The following is a 22,575-nucleotide window of genomic DNA, read 5'->3' as shown; positions in this document are numbered from 1 at the left end:
ATCACTAAGAAATGTTTTCTTAAACTAAGAATATTTTATTTTTGAAAAGCTTAATTGATCAGACTCTTTTTCTTGCAAGACTTAGTTCCTTTACTAACTTAAAATTTGGTTTTACAGTGTAGTTGTTGAACTGTTATTTTTTCAAATGATGGGATAATTTACTGGTTAGAAAATGTGAAAAAATAATAATCCCAGCTGATATAACTGCATTCTTCTAATAAAATGACACTAGCTTGCTTGTGTAATTGCAAATGCTCCTGCCAGTATTTTTTTGGTGTCTAAAACTACACGTTGGTGCTCAGAGGCAGCAGGCAGAGAGGCCCTCGTTGATTTTTCCACTATGGTGGCAAAAGAGGGAGTATACATGTGTGAAAGGGAGGAGAGGACTGGAACTAAACACACTTCAAAGATAGTAGTGCTTCAAAACTGGGCTCAAGATTGAAGGGGAAACTGATTATTCGTCTGCCTCCAAGTGATGTACAAAAGCAGAGAGGAGCTTTGGGAATCTGTATGATTCAGGAGCAAGATTGAAGATAAGTTATTTGGATGAATAATGGCTCATTTTTTATTTGAAGCTTTGAAAACAAGGAGGTAAATTCTATGGAGCTAAAACACAGTTATACGTAAGGAGGAACATTTTTTCTTTTTCTTGCCTGCTGCCGGGACTCCACCTGGAACAACAGCAGCTGGAGTCCGCTCCAGCACATGTTGTTACTTCACCAGCTTACATCAAGGATTTTGAGCTTATCTGTTTGAAGAGAACCACACTTCACACGTTCTCCCAAATGATTTATTTCAGCTCTGCAGAAACCCAGAGCTCCCATAAATATAGAGTTTGATCTTGTGAATCATTGGCAGGTCTATTTTTGAATATGAAATCTACAAGTGTATATTGAAAGCATTTCAGTTTGAGATTAACTTTGCAAACAACAACTAACTTTGAGACCAAAGTCTGTAGTGAGTATTCCGCTTGAATTTTTGTGTGTTCAGGAATTGGTAATGGGGGTGCTTCTAACAGAGTTCATGTGACTGTCGGAGTGCACATTTTTGGGAGCCATCTGCCAAAAACGTTTTCAAACTGCAAGTCTGGGATGAACTGCACTCCCAATGCCACCTTTACTTCCCAGCTGGGACTTGGCCTAAGCCCAGCAGCTGAGGATGCGGCTCCCCAGAGTGGAGGCGTGTGGATGACCTCCATGCTTGGAGCCATGCTGATGCTGATGTTCGCCGTTGGAGGGGCAGGCAACACGTACACGCTCATCATTACGCGCTCCGCAGCGTTGTGCCGAACCGGATCCATGTATATCCACATTGTCAACTTGGCCCTGGCTGACCTACTCTACTTGTCTACCATCCCCTTTGTCGTCTGCACCTACTTTGCCCATGACTGGCTGTTTGGAGATGCTGGCTGTCGCATCCTGTTGAGTCTGGACCTTCTCACCATGCACGCCAGTGTTTTCACTTTGGTTGCTATGAGCATGGAGCGTTACCGCGCAGTGGCAAAGCCCTTCAGCGCCCACAGGACATCGTCCCGAAGCAGGCGTGTTGCTGTGGGTCTCATTTGGGGGATAGGTTTCATCCTTACGCTGCCCATGATGGTGATGATCCGGCTCAGAGAAGGTAAACCCACATCTGCAGGACTGGTAAAAAAAATCTGTTCCCCCACGTGGACGCCTGAGGCCTTTAAGGCTTACATCATGCTCCTGTTTTTCACTAGTGTTTTAATCCCTGGATTGGTGATTGTTGGACTGTACACAGGGTTAGCTAAGCGTTACTGGAAGGTTCAGGCAAGGTTAGGAGGAAGCAGCCGCTCTGCTAGAAGGAGAGGACTTAAACAGAAGGTCATATCAATGGTTTTAAGCATTGTGTTAGCTTACTGGGCTTGCTTCTTACCATTTTGGGGATGGCAGATTGGCAAACTCTTCTCTCCAGACTCCCTTCGATATTTGTCTCCAGCTGCTCATAACTATGTCAATTTTTTTGTTACATGTTTGACTTATGGTAACAGCTGCATCAATCCATTCCTTTACACTCTTTTGACTCGGAACTATAAAGACTATTTGGCCCAAAAAGGTCAGTCAGTGGGGTCGAGCAGGGCTGACCCTGCGTCTGCTGCCACTTTGCCAATGCAGGACCTTTAATAGACTATAGTAAAGTGCTCTTCAGCTTTATTGAGGACATTTTACAAGAACTGTTTTATGTGGGTTCAACTCAAATTGTATCTTTGTTTAGCTCAGGGGTCCGAAACTTTCAACTTTTATAGAGCCATTTGGGGCGATTTCTCACTAAAGACAACCCAGTAGGAGCCACAAAGTCTTAATTCACCCCTGTCAAAAAGAAAACAGATTTGTATTTATGTTGTTAGTAACAGAATAAGACTCCTAAACAAACAATTTATAAAAGCATTAGCAAGCTGTATTGTGTTAATAGGTCATTTAGTGGCATTGGTGGATGTCTAACAAATGCTTTTTAAGGTATTACTAAACTAAATGAGATTCGTTGACACATAAGCATTATTAATTATCTTATTAATACTTTATAAGGCATTTGTTTTTTGATTTGATTTGACATCAACCAGTGCTAATAAATGACAAACACATTAATAATACTTATTAATGTTTTATGAAATGTTTGTAAAAGAATCCTATTCTAAAGAGTAGTTTTACTTTCATATTATGTTAACTATTAAATATAAATGAACTGCTGTTTCTTTGAATAAATAAAACATGAACATACAGAGAAAATTGCCTTTTTTCAAAATATGAAATAGTTTATAACTAATGACAGTTCACATGACTACCTTTCAAAAGAAGACACTGTTTGTGACAAAGGATCATCTTAATGCAGCAAATATAGTGGTTGCCAATATTGTTAGCAATGATTGGATAAAAATGCAGTTTATTTTACAGTTGTTGGCGGATCTCAGCCAGAAATGTGTAAATCTAAGAAACCTAAATTAATTAAGTGCTATCGTATTTTTGTAACCAAAAGGTGCATAAGGCTCCATTCAGATCAAATCAAATCAAACTTTATTTATAAAATAGCGCTTCTCATGCACTTTGTGCAGCTCGAAGCGCTTTAACACTAAAAACAGTAAACACACAACATTATAATAAAAACCCCAACCCACCCTTCACCCTTCCCACTCCCCTCCATTAAACCACATGACCCATGGCTCCCACGTACAATGAAATATGACTATGTAACTGTAAAAGAATAAATAAATAAATAAATAAATAAACAAACAAACAAGTATGGCTTGGCTCTGCTGTGAGGAAACAGTATCTGGGAATCCTTTCATACCAGGAGCCAGCCTGGCCACCGGAACATCGCCACAGTGCCCACCCAGACCGGGACAACACCGGGGTCCCCCTCACAGCCAAAAGCTGTAAAATTAGACCCCAGCCGCCCCAGCAAGGGCAACAACTGCAGCAACAACCGCTGACCAAGCCGGCGATCCCTGGAGGAAAAGACCCCCTCAAGAAACACTGGGGCTAAAATCATAAGATGCTAAAATTAAAAACATAAAAAAGAAAGAAAAAAAAACAACATAAAATTGAAAATAAGATGCGTAAAATTAAAATAAATACATAAAATAGCCTATACTAAAACTAATAGAATAAATTAGCAGTTAAAATCAACTAAAAGCTAAATTAAAAAGGTGGGTCTTGAGCCTCTTCTTAAAAACCTCTACAGTCTCTGCGGCCCTGAGGCTCTCCGGAAGGCCGTTCCACAGGCGAGGACTATAATGGCAGAACGAAGCCTCACCATAAGTTTTGGTCCTCACCTTGGGAACAACTAAGAGGCCAGCACCGGAGGACCTCAAGGTCCGCGAGGGCTCATATTTTAAAAGAATATCATTTAAATAAGAAGGCCCAAGACCATAAAAACATTTATAAACCATTAAAAGAATTTTAAAATCAATCCTGAAACGCACAGGGAGCCAATGCAGCGATTTTAAAACCGGTGTAATGTGTTCACCGGTATACAGATACAATAACACAAGATCTCCATTAAAAACTTTGGGTATAAAACTACCCCTAACGGAGCTCACAGGTGGAAGAGGGCGGGGCGACGAACAGCGCTTGTGGAAATGGATGAAAAGGATGAAGAGCGCACACCTGGTTCTTAAGTAGGCCGCGGAATGGGTGAGTTAATTGGGCTCAACCGAGAAGTGTAAATGCACTGCTGAGCTGACTGCCTAAAATTCTCCCAGGGTCGTTAATTTAATACTTTCTAAAACATTTTTATGACCCTCATGCAATCCATTGTTTTAGGTCAAATTTATCTAAAGCAAGAACTGTGTTTTGTAATGACAGATAATGTGCATAGTTGCTCAGATGATTGTGTAATGGTAACTTAACTGACCTTGATTGCATATAAACTGATTTTTTTTTTAACCCTTGTGATATCCTAGGCACTTAAACATTGGGAGTTGGGTCATCTAGACCCACTAGACAGTGCGCTGAACCTTTTTCTTCAATGATATGTGATCTTCACTGGTGTCCATGGATTACATGAAATCTTTCCACCTTTATCCACCTTTGACATGGTGGGAGAACACGTCAATGTAAGGTTGGGGTCATCTAAGATAGCACAAGGGTTAAATGTGACAAAATTCCAGTGATATCCTTTGAATATTAGTTCAGGCTGAAACATTTTTTGAAATGTTTTTTTCAAATGTACTTTAGATGTATTCAGGATTAAGCTTATTTAAATTCGAATTCAAAACATGTATTTTATCGGTGAGACTAGTATAGTTTGTCATAATTGGGAACATTGAGATATTTGAAAAAAAAATATTAATTGAGGTAAACACCCTATTCTTCCTTTTGGTATCTTTCACATTTATAAATATTTTTTAAGAAAACGTAATTGTTTAAAATTTTTGTCAAGTAACTGTTCAAAAAAGATAACAAAAACACATTAACTTTAATGTTTGATCAAACATTATAATAATTTTTTATTGTATGTTGTTAATTTACAATTACCTGTTAAAAAAAAAACAAAGACAAAAAAATTAATTAAACAACTGATTTGTAGTATGATACAGTGACACTACCATTATTGCTTTGGAACAGGGTCACTCAACCTCCCCAGTGCAAAGAGACAGAGGACATTTGCTCTCCTAGAGAATTTGTTTGCATCATGCTACATTCCTCAGCCTTGGTTTATGGCCACCTTGAGTCTCCTTGAAAATTGTGCCCACCTCTGCTGTGTGCTGCAATTCATTTTGCTTTATTCCACTTCACCCTCTGCATTTCTAACAGCCAATCATTGGTCTTGTTATTACACTGCAGCTATAGGGACACGGTGATTGGTCAAAATGCGTCTTGTGCATGCGTGATGCATGACGGGATATTGCTCACATCCTTGTTTGTAATGCTAGGAGCTTGGAGCTAAGTCTGGTAGGCGAAGCAGCCAGCCTATTCTTATGATATCTTTCTGATTTTTATTGAGATGATAATAGATCAATCATTCTTGCTTCTATTTTTACCCCTATTGAATGCTCACAGAGACACGGAAGTAGCGGCAGAAAGCGGCTTTTGCAGCAAGATGGACGGAGAGCGTACCAGGATCATGAACGTGATTACCGATGCTTTTGTGCTTTTTAAAATAAATAAATCTTATCTCAAAACATCCTCCGTGTCTTCAATGCAATGTAATGAGACACACACAGACAGAAATGTGAAGGTATCTGCTGTAAATCCAACTATTACTCACATCCGTGTCTATGAATAACAGGATAAATGATCGGCTAGAAGTTAGCATGTAGCCTACTAGCCTTCAAATGTAAAGTGACTGCTAAAGAGTATGTTAATAAAAGACAAGTCCTGAATATGATTATTCCTATTCGACCCTGAACAATATATATTTTTCTTATATTCTTTGAGACGAATGTGGGTCACAGAGGCACGGAAGTTACAGCTGAAAGCGGCTTTTGCGGCTGGACGGAGACCATATCTTTGTTTATGAATGACTAATGACGTGAATAATTATTGCGTTCACACAAATTAATTATTTCGAGGGAACGAAATAGTATTTCGAGGGAACGGAATATTATCTTGTGGGAACAAAATATTAATTTGTGGGAACAAGATATTAATCTGTGGTAACGAGATATATTTTAGTTTTTTAATGTCAGGACACGGGCTCTGTAGTTGCTGACTAATTCTTATTTCAAACAATTGTGAATTAGTGAGGGAGGGATAGTGGGTGCAGGCAGCGAGGTGAGCACGGAGCGCAGCCTCGATTTTGCAACACCTGGATCATCGCGTGCTATTATTGTTATATGTGCATTATTTATAAACTATAGTTGACATTTTTACTACATGTCTTTTTCTTTCCATAAAAAATATATTTTTACGTATACCTGTCCTTAGTTGGTGTCAGTATTTTACATAAAGACAGCAGGTAATGCAGGCAGTAAAAAAGCTGCGCTTTTTGAGATCATAAGCATTTTTGCCCTGCTGGATGATAAAAAACAACGCCTTTCTGCCTTGAGGACAGAGAGAGCAGATAACCTCACTTACCAACAGGTTGTGTGTTATTCATCTCTCCCTTTTGCAAAAGTTTTGAAAATTCATGCAGACTCTTGTGTGTATTTTCATTTCCCAACTGCACATTTCATTTTTTGGACGTCCTGAACCATCCGAATCTGCGAAGGCTGGATGAGACGGCACAAGGTGGTGTGGGGAAAATTACCTGTAGCTGAACGTGGCCAAGACAAAGGAGATGGTGACTTCAGTAGGAGAAAGTCTCTACCCTCTCAAGTCTGTATCGGTGGGATGGATGTAGAAATAGTCTAATCCTAAGATCCTAACACCAAGTTCCTGGGTGTCCATCTGGACAATAAACTGGAGTGGTCCATGCACACCGAGGCTGTTTACAAGCAGGGCATTAGTAGACTTTAGTTATTGAGGAAGCTTAGGTGCTTCAATGTTTTAGCAGGATGCTCCACATGTTTTACCGGTCTGTCATGGCGAGCACCATCTTATTTGCAATAGCGTGCTGGCGTCAAAGCAAATAATGCCTACAGACTGTATAAAATCATTAAAAAGCAGGGTCTGTTATTGGCTTAAAGCTTGCCATGTTTGTACATGTAAATAAGAGTTTTGCCTTTATATTTTTCTTCCCTGTATATTTTGTATTTATTTTATTTTTGTGGTGCTGCTACTATGTTTACAAAAGAATGTAAGACCCATTTTTTTTAGTTTTTATTATTCAGACACCTATGAGCTGACAGATTTAACAAAGAAGTGAAATATACTGTACCTCCAACATTAGGCCAGCATCTCTTAGAACACCCAAGTGCAGTTTACATTACCAGTGATGTTTTTTTTCAGCACAGCACAAATCTGCTTTTAGCCAAGTGCACATTAATGTTAAACTATTTAAGCAATAAAGACAACAAGCTTTAGGCTAGAGTTGAGGAAGGGCTTAGCCTCTACTTGATCTTGACTCCATGGAAAACTGCATCACCCTTGACTTCAAAGTAGTCGTACTTGACGTCTCCCAGGCGGTTGGGAAAGTCCATCATCCTCCCATCGGGAAGTTTAATGTAAAATTGATCCATGGTGAAGTTGATGTAGAACTGAAATACACAAGAAGTGGAAAAACACTATTTAGTTTCAAAATATGTCTACTTGAGTCAAAGCATATTTTTATTACAGTAAAAAAATATGGGTCATTAAATATAGAACAAATTTCTTACTGGAAAAAAAAAGCATTAAAGCTGCAAGCGGTGTTGTATGGCCTGTAGAAACTATCCTCCCCCACCATTGCCACCCTTACTGACTGAGCGGCTGCTACGTGCCTTTCACTCTCCCATTCTGCCTACATTCCTAATATGTTTATATTATATGTTATTTTTTTTGTTCGGCTCGAGTCAATGACTTGAAATACATTTTCACAATATTCTGCTAAAAATGTGTGAGCCACACTTTTGCAAGCCTTCGCCTCACAAACAGCTCTTCAGGTTGTTTTGTTGCTTTATTCAAGTTATTGAATGACTGAATTGAACTGTATTTATCTCACTGGGAGAAAATTCTCTCATGGCAGCACAGAGGAAAAAACAAGTGACAATAATACAACTGCATCTTAATCTTCTTAAGTTTAAAGTGAAAGATAAAAATCCTCAGCTAGAACAACCATAGTTTAATATAAACGTAAAACAAACGTAAAAAACAACAGCTATTCCAACCATACAGCTTCACAGCTATATAGCTATCTTTTCATGACAGCTGTGTTGTTCTAGTTCAACTTTACTACTCTATCAACTAGTTTAGGTTATAAAATTACACAGAAAATAAATAGCTGATGTACAGAAACATTTTTTTATTCAATGTATAATATGTCTATGAATTTATTTATTCTCTCCAGATACATTTTTAGAACAAAACACAAATTAAAATATGCAAATCAAAAAGAAAAGAAAAATTAACCATGTTAAAGGTTGGCATTTAGAAATACCAAGTGACTCAGCTTTGAGGAGATGATATGGTTTCTTCAGTGAGTATTGATCTGCCCTGTTTTGGAGAAGGTTCTCTCGGTTCTCAAGTGCCTGTGTAGAGCCCGTTCTATATGGAACTGTTTTTTTTCAGACTCTACGCTCCTCCTTTGTATTATCATTAAAAATAAAATGGTTGCAGATTTAGCTTCTTTTTCCAGTGTTTCACTTGACGCTCTCTCTGTTTCTTTTGGCAGTCCTTTTTATTTTTAAATCGGTATCCTTGATATCAGTCTGTTTTAAACCTAATAATGTGTAAGTCTCGGGTTCGGTTCTTCTGAGTCGCTCCATTAGGACTGAGACCGCTTCTACTTTCCCTCCTCTCTTCAATGCATCAAAGCAGTCTCACGATTATACTCATGCAGTCAGAGGCACAGAAGAATTGATGAATTCTTTTTTTTTAACATGCAGCAAAGTCTTAGACTAAATTGCTCCAGTAAAAGCCACTCGCCAGACACTGAAGCAGGAGCCATAGCTGAATGAAATCACGCGGGACGCTCGGCGTCTGTGCTGTAGAGCAAAGCGCAAATGGAAACACGATCATCTGCAGGTCTCGCATAACATTCTTAAAGACAGTTGGAGGAAATACCAAGATACCATTGAAGGCCGAAAAAACAAAGTATTTATCCAACTTGGTTTTAGAAAATGTAAACAAGCCCCACATTAAAACTATTGGTTCTGTTTGTAACCCCAATCCATTTTCCACTCTACAGATGACAAATGAAATGTGTGAACGTTTTTTATTCTTTTTTAACAAGAAGGTAGCTGCTATTAGGGCAAATATTTTCTCATGCACTTCCTTCTTATAATCTGCTCTGGTGCAGGACTCTGTTGGTCTTACCACATTTAAGTCGGTGTCAGGGTCTGAACTGACTGGGATTGTTAATAAGTTAAAAGCAACATCGTCTCCCTTGGATCCAGTCCCACCTCGCTTTTTTAAACAGGTTTGGGCCACTCTTAGCACTTCAGTCACAGATATCATAAATAGCAGCCTGTCATCAGGTCTTGTCCCACTTCTGCAAAGAAGCTGTTGTTGAACCTCTACTTAAAAAGCCGGGTCTGGATCCAACATGCTTGGGCGGCAGTGGCTCAGGCGGTTGAGCAGGTTGTCCAATGATCGAAGGGTCGGCGGTTCAATCCCCGCTCCCCCCAACCAACTGTCGTTATGTCCTTGGGCAAGACATTTCACCCTCTTTGCCTCCAGTGTGGCTCCACTGGCATGTGCATGTGTATGAATGATCCTGGTGATGGTCAGAGGGGCTGTAGGTGTGAACTGGCAGCCATGCCTCTGTCAGTCTGCCCCAGGGCAGCTGTGGCTACCATCACCAAGTATGAATGAGGAGTGAATGAATAATGGACACACTTTAGGCGCTTTGAGCGTCTGGAAAAGCGCAGATGCATCTATTCCATTATTATTATTAATTTCAAAGCCCCCATTGGTGTCTAAAATTTTGGAAAAGTGTGTAATGGCACAGCTGCAACTTTTTTTGGATGATAGTGGGATTTTAAACACTTTTCAGTCAGGCTACAAGGCATTTCATAGCACAGAGTCTGCTCTTTTGAAAGTTTTCAATTATCTTTATTTGACCACAAACTCTGGTCATTCTGCTATTTTATTAATTTTAGACTTGACTGCTGCTTTTGACACAGTGGATCATACAAGTCTTTTAAACCGCCTTGAATATTGTGTGGGTGTTAGGGGGACTGCCTGAACTGGTTTAAATCTTACCTGTCAGGGCGGTCCTTTACGGTTTGGCTGGGGGACTCCACTTCATCCTCTACTCCACTACTTTCTGGAGTTCCCCAGGGTTCAATTTTAGGACCTGTGCTCATTACTTTATACCTGCTTCCTTTAGCTGAATTTTTTAAGAAACATGGCTTGTCATATCATTTTTATGCAGATGACTGTCAACTGTACATGCCCATTGTTAAAAATAATGGAAGCAGCCCCCTGACACCCTTGCTTAACTGTCTGGGGGACGTCAAAGATTGGTTGGCCCAGAACCTTTTAAAACCTAATGAAGAGAAAACAGAGGTCATGATATTTGGACCCAAAGCCAATCTTGACTTGGAGCCCGTTCAGCATCATGTGAGGCCCACAGTAACCAACCTTGGCGTCATCGTGGACAGTGATTTTAAATTTGATAAACAGATAAATGGCGTTTTAAAATCAAGTTTTTATCATTTGCGGCTTTTATCTAAAGTTAAACCCTTTTTATCTTTTAACATTTTTGAGCAGGTCGTGCACGCTTTTATCTCTTCACGACTGGACTACTGCAATGCACTTTACACTGGGGTTTCCCATAAGGCAATTTCCCGGTTGCAGTTAGTCCAGAACTCTGCTGCACGACTTTTAACAGGAACCAAAAAATATGAGCACATTGCACATATTCTTGCGTCTTTGCACTGGCTTCCTGTTAATTTTAGGATTAATTTTAAAATTGTAATGTTTGATTTTAAAGCTCTACATGGACATCTCTGGCCTCATTCAGATTTATAAACTAGCTCGTGCTCTGAGGTCAGAGGGCCAGCTCCAGCTTGTGGAGCCCATGACAAGGCTCAAAAATAGGGGAGACAGAGTGTTCTCTGTTGTCGGCCCTAAGCTGTGGAACGCTCTGCCATTGCATGTCAGAACTGCGCTCTGTGGAGTGTTTCAAATCCCGTCTTAAAACGCATTTTTACTCTCTAGCTTTTAACACCGCATGAGTTGTGTGTTACTCTGTGTTTTTATCTGTATTCTTATCTGTATTTATCTGTGTTTTTATCTATTTTTATTTATGTCTTTATCTTGTTTTATTTAATTTTATTTTTATCCATTGTAGTGGTGTACTTTGTTTTTATTTTGTTTGGCAATCTTTTGTCTGGTTTTTGGTCACTGTACAGCACTTTGGAAACTGCCTCTTTGAGAAATGTGCTATATAAATAAAGAGGATTGGATTGGATAACTAGTATTGCCAAAAGTACAACTAGCTAACTAGTGATGGCCAAAAATGCTAACTAGTAAAATAGTGTTTAAAAATTGTGCTCTAACAAACTAGTAAACAGCTAAATGTCAGCTACTTAACTATTGTTACAATATTTCAATGTGAAGCAGTTATGTTATCCAGAAAAAATCCTCCAACTGGCTCTGCAGCAAAGCTCCATCATACTCAATAGAAGTATATGAACATTGTATAATCATAAAAATAACATCAACATAATGTCCTGTTAGCCAGGGAGAAAAGGAAGAGGATGATATATCTAATTATGCTAAGTTTGATACGTCATTGAATGAATTTATAACTTATGTTTGTATTGTTTTGTGTATTATTCTTATGTGATTGCTTGAAATAAACCATTTAAAAAAATCAAAAAATCCTGGATCTGCAAAGTCATCTTGAATCACTTCCAAAATCTAATCACTTGTTCCTCGAACATTTTTTCTACATTTTGTGAAAAACTGTCCATAACTTCCTGAGACAAGTTGCTGACTGACAGACAGACAGACTAGTACGAGATTTTGATCAGACAAGTCAACTAGTGAGCTTGTAGAAACTTTGCACGTAACTAGTTAACTAATTGCCTCTTTAGTTTGTCACTTCATATTTGTTTACTTTTTTGGCTGTCAATAGTTTACTAGCTGTATTTTTAGCATTACTATTTAGGCTTAAAACAGCCTGATATCAAGGATATTAATATATTGATAAAAAGGCTTGCCATATTTTCTCTCCCTCATACTCTGTTCACAAGTTGCTCTTGCTGCTTTCACCCCTCTGCTCAGCACAAACACGTATTGACCAATCACGAGTAGCTTAGACAGAACAAAGTGAGACAGGTTGAAAAAAAACAACCCACGGCTCCCAGGTAGGAGTCGGCTCTTTTCGTTCACTCCAAAGAGCTGGCTCTAAGAGCCATTTCAGTCGCGATCGACACATCACTTGCCACACTAATCTTGCTAAAAAGCTACATTGTTTAAATCCAACATTTTTTCCCAAGTAGCTTGGGAAGCCTGGGCAGCTGGCTAGCTGGCAAAGAGCCGCTGCGGTATGGGGAAGCAGCAAGCTCAGGCCTCCTAAATCCTCTTAGATCCCTTAGTTTGATTCTTGTTTTATCTGTACCTTTTTTTTGGCTGCATGAGCCCAGAGGAAGGGTAAACTTTAGGATTACAAGTTAGGGTGAACTGATTTTATTCTTGCTTTTATTTTTAACCCTCTCTGGTTAATTCGAGACAGCAAGCCTTCAAACCCGGTCAGAGTGAGAAAACAAATGTGGAGAACATATGTGCGTGACAGCTAATGGGACTTTAACTTTAAGTTTAATTTTAAATACCAGCAACAACAAATCCAGCCTTTGACACACTTTAAAGTGGCAGGCAGTAATGTGCCATCTTCTCTTTTCCCGCACCTGAGCTACTGTGCCACTGGACTGGGCAAATCAGGGAGCTTGTGCAATGTGCATGAGCCATCACAAAAGCTCATTCATTTTAACAGAGCGTCTTTGAAAAATATTAATATAGGAATCTGGAATCTGCAGGAATAATACAGGAATCTGTGTTTGATCATAACAGCTTGAAAAAAATGTCAGCCAAGAGTTCAAGTGACTTGAAAATAATTTAGTCTCTCCGGTCTCCCATTGCTAACTTCATAAGTTAGGGGGTGTAGCCGTCAAATTTTTTTTCCATTTTGTAAATGTTGTTTACTTTTAATTTTTGTGTCCTAAAGCTGACCTCTTGTGGTAAACTGAAAAATTTACTGTGCATGTGCTGTCCATGCATTGGATCATGAGTCAGGTTATGATCCGAATCAGAAAGAAAGCAGAGAACAAGCTGGAAGAAGAGAAAACAGAGCAAAGACTTTGAAAAGGAAACAGCAACTCCGTAATTTACCCCTTGTGCTATCCTAGGCACTTTACCATTGGGAGTTGGGTCATCTAGACCCACTAGACAGTGCGCTGAACCTTTTTTCTTCAATGATTTGTGATCTTCACTGGTGTCCATGGATTACATTAAATCTTTCCACCTTTATCCACCTTTGTCATGGCAGGGAAAACACGTCAATGGGTGGGGTCATCTAAGATAGCACAAGGATTCGGAAAAGCATAATTTGTTTTTCTTTCTTTAATTTTCACTGCAATTTGTTTGGTTACATGAAAATAAACTACCAAAAGATCACCAGTCAGAGCTTTGCTTTTTCTAAACATATTAAAGAACCTAAGGAGCAGCTACAGGGTGTGGGGTGCCTGGGTGTAGCTGTTTCTTGTCTATCAGGGGCCCCATTTAGGAGTGATGAGGGCCCTAGGCTAGGTAGACCTGGGCGCAATGCTGTGGGGGGCTCAGAAATGGTTGTTTCGGCAATCGCGGGTCAGTCCAGCAGCTGTCCCTCTAACCTCCATCTTGATATAACCACTTATTAGGGTGATGGGGGTCAGCCTGCGATGCACCGTGGGGGGTGGAGCTCCTTGGCAGTGGTTCCTCTCCCATGATTGCCGCATGGATTCTGGCCCCTCCCCTCTCGGTTTTAATGGCATCTTAAACACATAGGACCCTTGGTAGGAGGTGCTTGGATATCACTGTGAGCAACCAGGAGATGTCCTCTCAGTGCCCTACCCACCAATTGTAACTGCGCCCTTTAGTACACAGTTCTTCACCTCACTAACACACACACAAATATACATTACACAAGGAAGGTGGGACCTCTGATATTTTGTCTCCTACTCCATCCCTGGCGGGGAAAACCAGGCCTACCTCAATGGCCTTGTCCCTTGGGGGCTGGCTTCCTGGGCCCGGCGGCCCTCTCTCCAAGCAGGGAGAGGGATCCCTTAGTTTTCTGGCAAGACCATGAGCCAGGGATCAAGGATCACAACATATCTGAGCCTAGGGTTGTCCGTGTTCCTGTGGTGCAGGTCCTTGCCCTCGAGTGCTGGGCCTCGCCAAAATTCCAACAGTAGGTGAGCCTGGTCTGGCCATGTTTACAACACTTTTGGGGACCCCCCTTCTCTTGGGTGTCCTCCTTGGGGTGGGGTTGGGCAGCCCCTGCCTTAATCTCACCCGGACCTGCCGTAGGCTTGGTGGGTGGTTACGTGGAGCATGGGGTGGGTCTCCCTTGCGGGGCCCCGTCTCGTGCTTTGGGTTGGGGTAGGGGCATGATAAGAACTCCTTGGTGACGGTGGGGTGCTCGTCTGTGGCTGGGGGTGCATGGGGGCATAACGGGCTACTCTCTTGGTTAAGCTGAAGCTTGCACCCTCTGTGCCTCCCTGCTTGGGTGTTGGCGTTGGGGGCCCCTGTGGCAATCCTGCTGGTCCTGGCCTGAGACGTGATTGCCCAGCAGATGAATTTCCTCTATCTGCTATACCGCATGGTTTTTAGGGGGGTTGGCTACCACTGCTGCTTCAGCGGGGTTTTGGTGTGGGGACTCTCCCTCTTTTTTTTATTGTTCATGTTCACCCCAGCTGAACATAAACACTCACTCAAGCACAGGTGTTAGCTCACCTTTCCAGAAATAGCATACATGACTAAAGGAAGTGCTTTACATGTTTTGATTTGTATGAATAAGGATTTGCGTGTGAACTGTAGTTGTATTGTGTACCTCTTCACATGTTTGTATGTGAAGATTTTTGGAGTCAACGGGTATGTAACATTAGAGTGTGTGTGGACAGGCCCTGCCCCTATTATGCTAACATTTACACCTGACAGTAATAAGTATAAACTTCCAGCAACCTTTTGTTTTATGTCCCCCCCACACCTCTATAATCTTCCTTCTACTTCCTTAACCCCCCCTTCTCACCCTTTCTTTATTGCCCTTACCCCCCAACCTATCTAACATCCTTTTCTTTTCTGTCTGGTCCAACAAAAAACGATTACAAATAAAGCCGCAAGCGGCGTTGTATGGCCCGCAGACGCAACCCGCCTTCCACGCCCAACTCTACGCACCACCGCCCAAACCCCCCCACCGCCCTCACCGCCCTCACCGCCCACTTTTGATAATGGCTAGTCAAAACTGCATATGCTAATTATGCTAACTATGCTAGCTATGCTAATGTGGCTTAAAGTGCTAGCATAGCGATCAGCATCATCAAATGACTCAGAAAAACACATTACCTAAAATTCTAATTTTGCTAACTATGCTAGCTATGCTAATGTGGCTAAAAGTGCTAGCATTGTGATCAGCATCATCAACTGACTCAGAAAAACACATTCCTCCATTGTTGAGAGCTATATGTCATAAGTTGATAAAAAACCCACTTTTTCCAAAATGGCGGCCTTTCTGTTGATTTTATCTCCATAGCAACCGTTTTATGTTTTGGTCCCCTCGGGAGGACGAACAGATTGACATCAGTTTCGGACAAATCGGTAAAAGTAAACTTTTTGTCGTCCTTAGCAACAGTGGTTTTATGCTAACCACGCCCACATTCCTTATATGTCCATATCCAGTGTTTTTCAATGTATTCTGTTTCAGGCATTAGTGCATGCATTCAATTTTCACTGTATTGTATTGAAATGCATGGGAGTTATAACAGTGCGCCACTTTGCTAGCTTGCCACGCGCACGCCGTTCAAAATCTACAACTTCTAATTCCAACATTTTTTCCACAGTAGCTTGCCATTGATGCCCAAAAAGTTTCGAGACACTCGATGAAAATTCCAACGACAAGTTTACGTTTGAATCTGGTGGTAAAGGTGTTTTTTATAGAAAATTCAAGATGGCCGCCTTTTCCCGATGTCAAAGGTCGACGAAACTCCAGAGGTGATTGTAGAGTTAGGCTAGGGACATGCGCGTCAAATTTCGTGAAAATCGCTCGAAAAAAAGTTCATTTTTCCATATTGCGTAAAAACGCGAAAAACTCAAAATGGCAGATTTTGGCATAAAATGGCCGCCAAACCGTAAGTTGTGTCGCCATCACGTAATGATTTAAAAACTTTCTTTGGATATACCCGACAAAGTTATCTGGGTTTCGTTAGCCGATTCTTAAAAATAAAATCCGAAAAAAATTTTTTTTGCCGAGTCAGCACTTTTTTTTGCGACGGTTTTTTGTTTACCACGACCACATTCTTTTATCGATTTTGTCGTATGTGACATCGTTTTGTTCAGTGTGGGCCAGGGTATCGCACATTTCAGTTTTAGGCTATTCCGATAAAATATGTGCCAGCTAGCTAAAATGGCGACGGTTGCGAATTCGCCACGCGCACGTGTTTCAAATTCTACAACTTCTAATTCCAACATTTTGTCCACAGTAGCTTGCCATTGATGCCCGAGAAGTTTCAAAAAGATCGATAAAAATCCCTAGGACGAGTTTTCGTTTGTATCCGTTACTAATGGTGCTTTTTTTTTGAAAATTCAAGATGGCCGCCCCTTCCCAAGGTCAAAGGTCAACAAAACTTCTTTGATAGTTGTAGAATCGTGTTTGTGGCATGTGTATGCAATTTCGTGAAAATCGCTTAAACAGAAGTGTAGTTTTCCCATATTGTGAAAAAACACGAAAATTGCCATTTCATAGAGTTCGTCACAAAATGGCCGCCAAGCCGTAGGTCGTGTAGCCATCCCATAATGATTTCATAACTTCTTTGGGATATCTCCAACACGCGTGTTTTGGTTTCGTTGCTCTAATTTGAAATATTTTTTTTTGGCCCCATAAGCAATTTTCGGCCCATTCATCTTTTTGACGGGATCGCTCGCTGTGATGTCATCGACTTCGGGGGGGTGGTGTTCTCTTTGCCGAAAATTCATTTTCAATTTATCCTAGGTGTGTTCCAATTTTGGTGAGTTTTCGGGTATGTGGCGGGGGTCAAATTTGCGATCAACGGATCCGTTAGAAACGGGAATAATAAGAAACGAAGCAGAAACAATATAGAAGTTTTTGCGGTTAGGATTTCCTATGTATTTCAATGCGGCCTGTCTTTTACTATAGGCTGGGCATGTCTTTTTGGCTTTAAACCCGTCTTTTGAGGACTTTTTGGGGCTTTTTTGTGTTTTTGTCGTCATTTTTGCGACTACAAATTTGTCGTTTGTGCGGGGGTGTTGTGCGTGTGTGTGTTTATTTTTGTTGCGTTACACAATTGTCGTGTCGTTGTGTGCTTTGGGCGACTTTTGACCCCATTTTTTGGCGTTTTGACGCGTTTTTTTGACGTTTTGGACCTTTTTGAGTGTTCGACCCTCGTAGCAGTTACAATATGGTCCTTGCACTCTGTGAGTGCTGCGGGCCATAATAATAAATATAAAACTAAATAAAGTTTGGCCTCAATTACAACAGGGGTTTATAAAAATATACACATTGTGAATCAGAAGATTCATAACCCTATTTTGTAACAGTAAAATATGTCCAACAGACCTTATCTGTTTGCTCAGCTGACAAAACAAGTGAAAAAAAAAGAAAGAGCAAAACATTATTGGTCCTTGCAGTCAGGCACCACATTGCAAAAACACTATGGTCCCTGAATGCAAGGACCAATAATGTTTTTGCTATATTGCGAAACCAAAATGGTCCTTGCAATCAGGGACTGCTTGCAGGTAATAATGCGACAATACCACAATGAGTTTCTTTGCTGACTTTTTCCAACAAAAAAATATCCTTTCTTCCATTTCATGTCTCTACACCGCATGTGACAAACTCAAGGCCCATGTCATTTTATGTGGCATGTATGTGGAGTAGGGCTGTGATGATGACCTCATCACCGCACTTTTTTTTTTTTGTTTTGTTTTTTTGTTGAAAGTTCAGCATAGGGTGCGTGATTGAAACTATGATAAACACATTAAACACGTTCATCTTTGCTGATAATTTACTTTTTCTGCTAGTCCTGTGTTCAGACTTTCCTTCTTTCTTTCAGACTGTTCGCTCCTTCTCTCCCACCGTGCCTGTCACTGTCTCTCGTCGGCGCGCGCTCTCACTGCCTCCGCTGCACGTGGCACGCGACTCCCTTTACACACACAGGCGCGTTTTCAGAAGCACACATCCTCATTCTACAACAGAAGTTTCCGTCTAGTGAGGAAATACGACAAATTTACTGCGTTCTAATTATTAATTTCCATTTGTATTCATTTCCGTTACAAGCTGCGTGCGTTCTTAAGTGCGCGTCACGGCCGCCCGCCGGAGGATTTTGTGTTGGGGGGGTTTATTACTGTTCTCAGTCACTCTGTAATACCAAACATGAGCGCGCACTGTTAGATTTCGATGAATATCACTACATGTTTTGTTTGGGGACTATTTTGTGTAGCGCAACGTTACGTGTATGTATAAACAAAGGTGGAGCCTCCTGCCCCGCGTTCTTTATGGGTTTCAGGCTTCATGGCTACCAGAAAGGTGACAAAGTGTCTGCAGTCTGTTTATTACTGGGCAATAAATAATATTCTGAGAAGATGTCTGTATCAGAGAGTACAGGTGAAACTCGCGTGCAGCTAGAGATTGGTCCACTGCAGAAGAATCAACACGCACCCCCAACACACATGTGCGCGCTCCCTCCTCCCAGTCCCCCACACGACGCAGCGCGCTCACACAGTCACAGGCAATCTACAACACCTATATAGTTAGTTCATTAGTTAGATAGGTAGTAGTTAAAAGTTTTTAATTTCTTAAATAAAAATTGTTGTGTATTTATTCATATCTAGGGGTAATTGGACTTGAAATATCGGATTTGGACAATAAGACTTAAACACTGTCCATATAACCTAACCTGACAGAATCAAATGTAAAAGGATTTATGCTAAAGTAACAAGCAAACATATGTTTTTATGCAACTGTAATTGTCACTTTAAAAAGTTATAATAAATAAACGATGAGTTATTTAACATTAAGGAGTAGTTACATTTATTTTTCATTACATTTAGTTACATGTATAAGTTATATCTGGCCCTTTGAGGACAGCCACTATGCTGATGTGGCCCTCAGTGAAAATGAGTTTGACACCCCTGCTCTACACAAAAAGAAACCTGCTGTTTTGTGCCGAATTGTATGCAGATAATCCTTGTAGTTGTAAACACACCTTGGATTCTTCTCCACGTGCAAAGGGGAAGTGTCCTTCTCTCTGCTCTTCACCCCAGCTTCCTCCAGACTTGGAGTTGCAGACAATGGTGTTGACATCTGATCCTGAGTCAAAGCGTGGGTTAAAGTGCAATGCAATGTTGTCAGCATCGTGCCCAATGTTGATAGCAAATCTGCGGTGGAGACAGGAGCAAAGGTCACAGAAATTCAAAGAATGAACACAAGGGGTGAAATGTTGCACATTTGTTTATGTCTTCATGGCTAAAGAGTGCGTTGGGGGTTGAGATTTAAATTGAAACTAACGGTACATACAATACAATACAATACAAACGTGTCTGATGTTACTATGTGTGTATGTTTTCTATGTTTCCAATATATTTTTTTTTATCATGTCCTATCTTTTCTTTTAAAGTATACATCTGAAATAAGATATTATCCTCATCAAAGACACCAGAGTTTGGGAAAGACTTGCCTAGCGGAGTCATCATTGGGCTTGACGCGGATCTTGAGCTCCTGTCCTTCCTTGAGTGAAAACTCCTGCATTTTCTATGAATGAATGTGAGAGAGACATTGAAAAGTACTGTTATTATGATGGTTTTGTGGCTACTGTTTTTGGAAAACAGACGCTTTTGTTTTGGGAAAAATGTGTGAAGACAGGTTCAATGTCATGTCAACTCTGTGGTCAATTCTCCAACTTAGGTGATGTTTGTAGGACTTTTTTCCGAGCTCCATGAATAGACGGTTGTAAGCAGACATAATGAGGAACTTGTACCTATCTTGACAGTTAATAATTAACCAGTATCAGACAATGTACACACAGGTTAAAACGAAAAGGATATATTTGTTCATTGTAATATGTCCACTGGAAACAAGCAGTGTCCTTATCATAAAAGGAAACACCCACTCAAGTACATAACAGATATGCATGTGCTAAGTTAATTTAAAAAAATAACAAAATCTAATTAATATTGTAAATTCAAAATCTTTTACATCCTGACAATCCTTTAGGAAATCTGGAAATTACCTTTGAGTTCTACAAGCATCTTATCAAAAGAGCAATAAACTGTCTTTGCTACTTTCCTTCCGACCAGTTTCCTAAGCAACATATAGTTAAACATTTATTTGAACTTCTGGTTCCCATCTGTACCACACCACATCTATATATATATATATATATATATATATATATATATATATATATATATATATATATATATATATATATATATATAGATATAGATATAGATATATAGATATATATATCTATATATCTATAGATATATATTTATATATCTATCTATATAGATATATAGATAGATATATCTATATATATATATATATATATATATAGATATAGATATAGATATATATAGATATAGATATATATATATATATATATCTATATATATATAGATATAGATATAGATATATATAGATATATATACAGATCTATATATATATATATATATATATATATATATATATATCTGTATATATATCTATAGATATATCTATATCTATATATATATATAGATCTATATATATAGATCTGTATATATATCTATATATATCTATATATATCTATATCTATATATATATATATCTATATATATATATATATATATATCTATATCTATATATATCTATATCTATATCTTTATATATATATATATAGATATCCATATATATATCTATATCTATCTATATAGATATATATATAAATAAAACGCCCCTCTCACCCTGGAGGGGACACTTTAGTTTGTTGTATTCACTGAGTTTTCTAAAAGAACAGAAAGGAATTATAAGATAAAGAAAGCCTCATTCATTGATGCTCATCCTCAGGATAGGACGAGTCATGTAGAACACTAAGTACAGTATGTTGTTGTAGAGCATAAACTCCATTGGTCTTTCTCAACTTAAGACCTAAAGCATGGTCAGTTTATCGAGATCAAATGGGTTTGGACTTTCTTAACTTTCTAGAATTTGTCTTTCTCTCTCTCTTTGTCTCTCTCTGTCTCTCTCACTATATTTTTTATTTGTTGATGTATACATATGATTTATCTTAGAAAATGATTAGCTAATGGTTTCCTTTCCATCTCGGATTTTTATCTGCTATCATCAACACACATCTTGTTAGATGAGAAAATTAACATGCAAAATTTAATTGTTTATAGACAAACAATCTTTTGTAAAGACACAAAAACTTTGTGTGAGTATATATATATATATATATATATATATATATATATATATATATATATATATATATATATATATGTCTGTGTGTGGGTCTTTTTTCACATTTTTAACATGAAATTTTCATCAAAGGGAAAAAAGTGTTAAGCTTAGTGTTCCAGATGAATTAAATCATTTTTATACACAGAAAACTTAAATGAATAGTTTTCTACAAAAGAAGTTTTTAATGGCACTTACCATCTTGACTGTTTTCAGTAGCTCCTGCCTCAAAAGAGAAGGTGTTGCAGGCAGGTGGCTTCTTTTATAATGCTGATCTTGGGGGAGGGAATTGAGCAAACAGGAAAAATAAATTGCATGACGAATGTAGACTTTGCCCCTCAGTTGCCACACTAAATTTTTTTTGATGGTTTTTAAAAGTAAAAAAAAATCTGAAAATCTGCTTTACTTTATACCAATTATAGCATTTCTTCTTTGCTTTACATGAGACAGACTTTCATTAGGAAAAACAGTCAAACTTTGCAGTCAAAGTTACAATATAAAGGATATTTCTCTTAAGCGAAATGTTGTACAAAATATAACAGCAGGGGCCATAAAAATAGCAAAGTCCAGGCAGCATTGATACTCCGGGATTCACTTATACAGCTGTGTCTGAATTATAATCTATTTTAATATTTTTTTCTCTTTAACCTACAATTCTTTATATAAGTTACAATAAATAATTCAACCTGTTTTAAATAGATTTTTTTTAATTAATACATAGTTGGCATAAAATGGAGGGTATGCTAAATTAAATAAAATGACAAAACTGAATTGGTCCAACAGAAGCGAAATTACCTAATCACCATAGGTCTATTAAAACACCAGACTGTTAGTAAATAACACTAAAAATACATACAAATAACATAATGTACATATCAATTA

At 39.0% G+C, this 22,575-nt stretch overlaps 2 protein-coding genes across 2 annotated transcripts; one reads left to right on the top strand and one right to left on the bottom strand.

Moving 5' to 3' along the window:
- The first annotated feature begins 394 nt into the window (after positions 1-394).
- uts2r4 (urotensin-2 receptor 4) lies at positions 395-7,596 on the top strand. Its single transcript, XM_078943175.1, has one exon. It carries the CDS (start codon positions 1,092-1,094, stop codon positions 2,139-2,141), a length of 1,050 nt encoding a protein of 349 aa, XP_078799301.1. The 5' UTR covers positions 395-1,091; the 3' UTR covers positions 2,142-7,596.
- lgals2b (lectin, galactoside-binding, soluble, 2b) lies at positions 4,930-22,038 on the bottom strand. The gene is made up of 4 exons (XM_023959094.2): positions 21,892-22,038; positions 19,931-20,004; positions 19,460-19,631; positions 4,930-7,594 (listed from the first exon to the last, which is right to left on the bottom strand). Exons 1-4 carry the CDS (start codon positions 21,892-21,894, stop codon positions 7,448-7,450), a joined length of 396 nt encoding a protein of 131 aa, XP_023814862.1. The 5' UTR covers positions 21,895-22,038; the 3' UTR covers positions 4,930-7,447.
- Positions 22,039-22,575: the final 537 nt, after the last annotated feature.

This window comes from Oryzias latipes, chromosome 1 (assembly GCF_053564925.1).
Source record: "Oryzias latipes strain Hd-rR chromosome 1, Olatipes_Hd-rR_3.1".
In the NCBI taxonomy this organism is placed as follows: domain Eukaryota; kingdom Metazoa; phylum Chordata; class Actinopteri; order Beloniformes; family Adrianichthyidae; genus Oryzias; species Oryzias latipes.
This window is presented reverse-complemented; position numbering and strand designations above follow the sequence as displayed.

What these genes read in the sequence shown, in the direction of transcription:
- uts2r4 (XM_078943175.1), top strand. Translation starts at nt 1,092, where the DNA reads ATGAACTGCACTCCCAATGCCACCTTTACTTCCCAGCTGGGACTTGGC.
- lgals2b (XM_023959094.2), bottom strand. An exon ending in CCCAATGATGACTCCGCTAG is followed by an intron (nt 19,632 to 19,930) that starts GCAAGTCTTTCC and finishes TCTCCACCGCAG; the next exon opens with ATTTGCTATCAACATTGGGC. An exon ending in CACGTGGAGAAGAATCCAAG is followed by an intron (nt 7,595 to 19,459) that starts GTGTGTTTACAA and finishes TGTGTATTTCAG; the next exon opens with TTCTACATCAACTTCACCAT.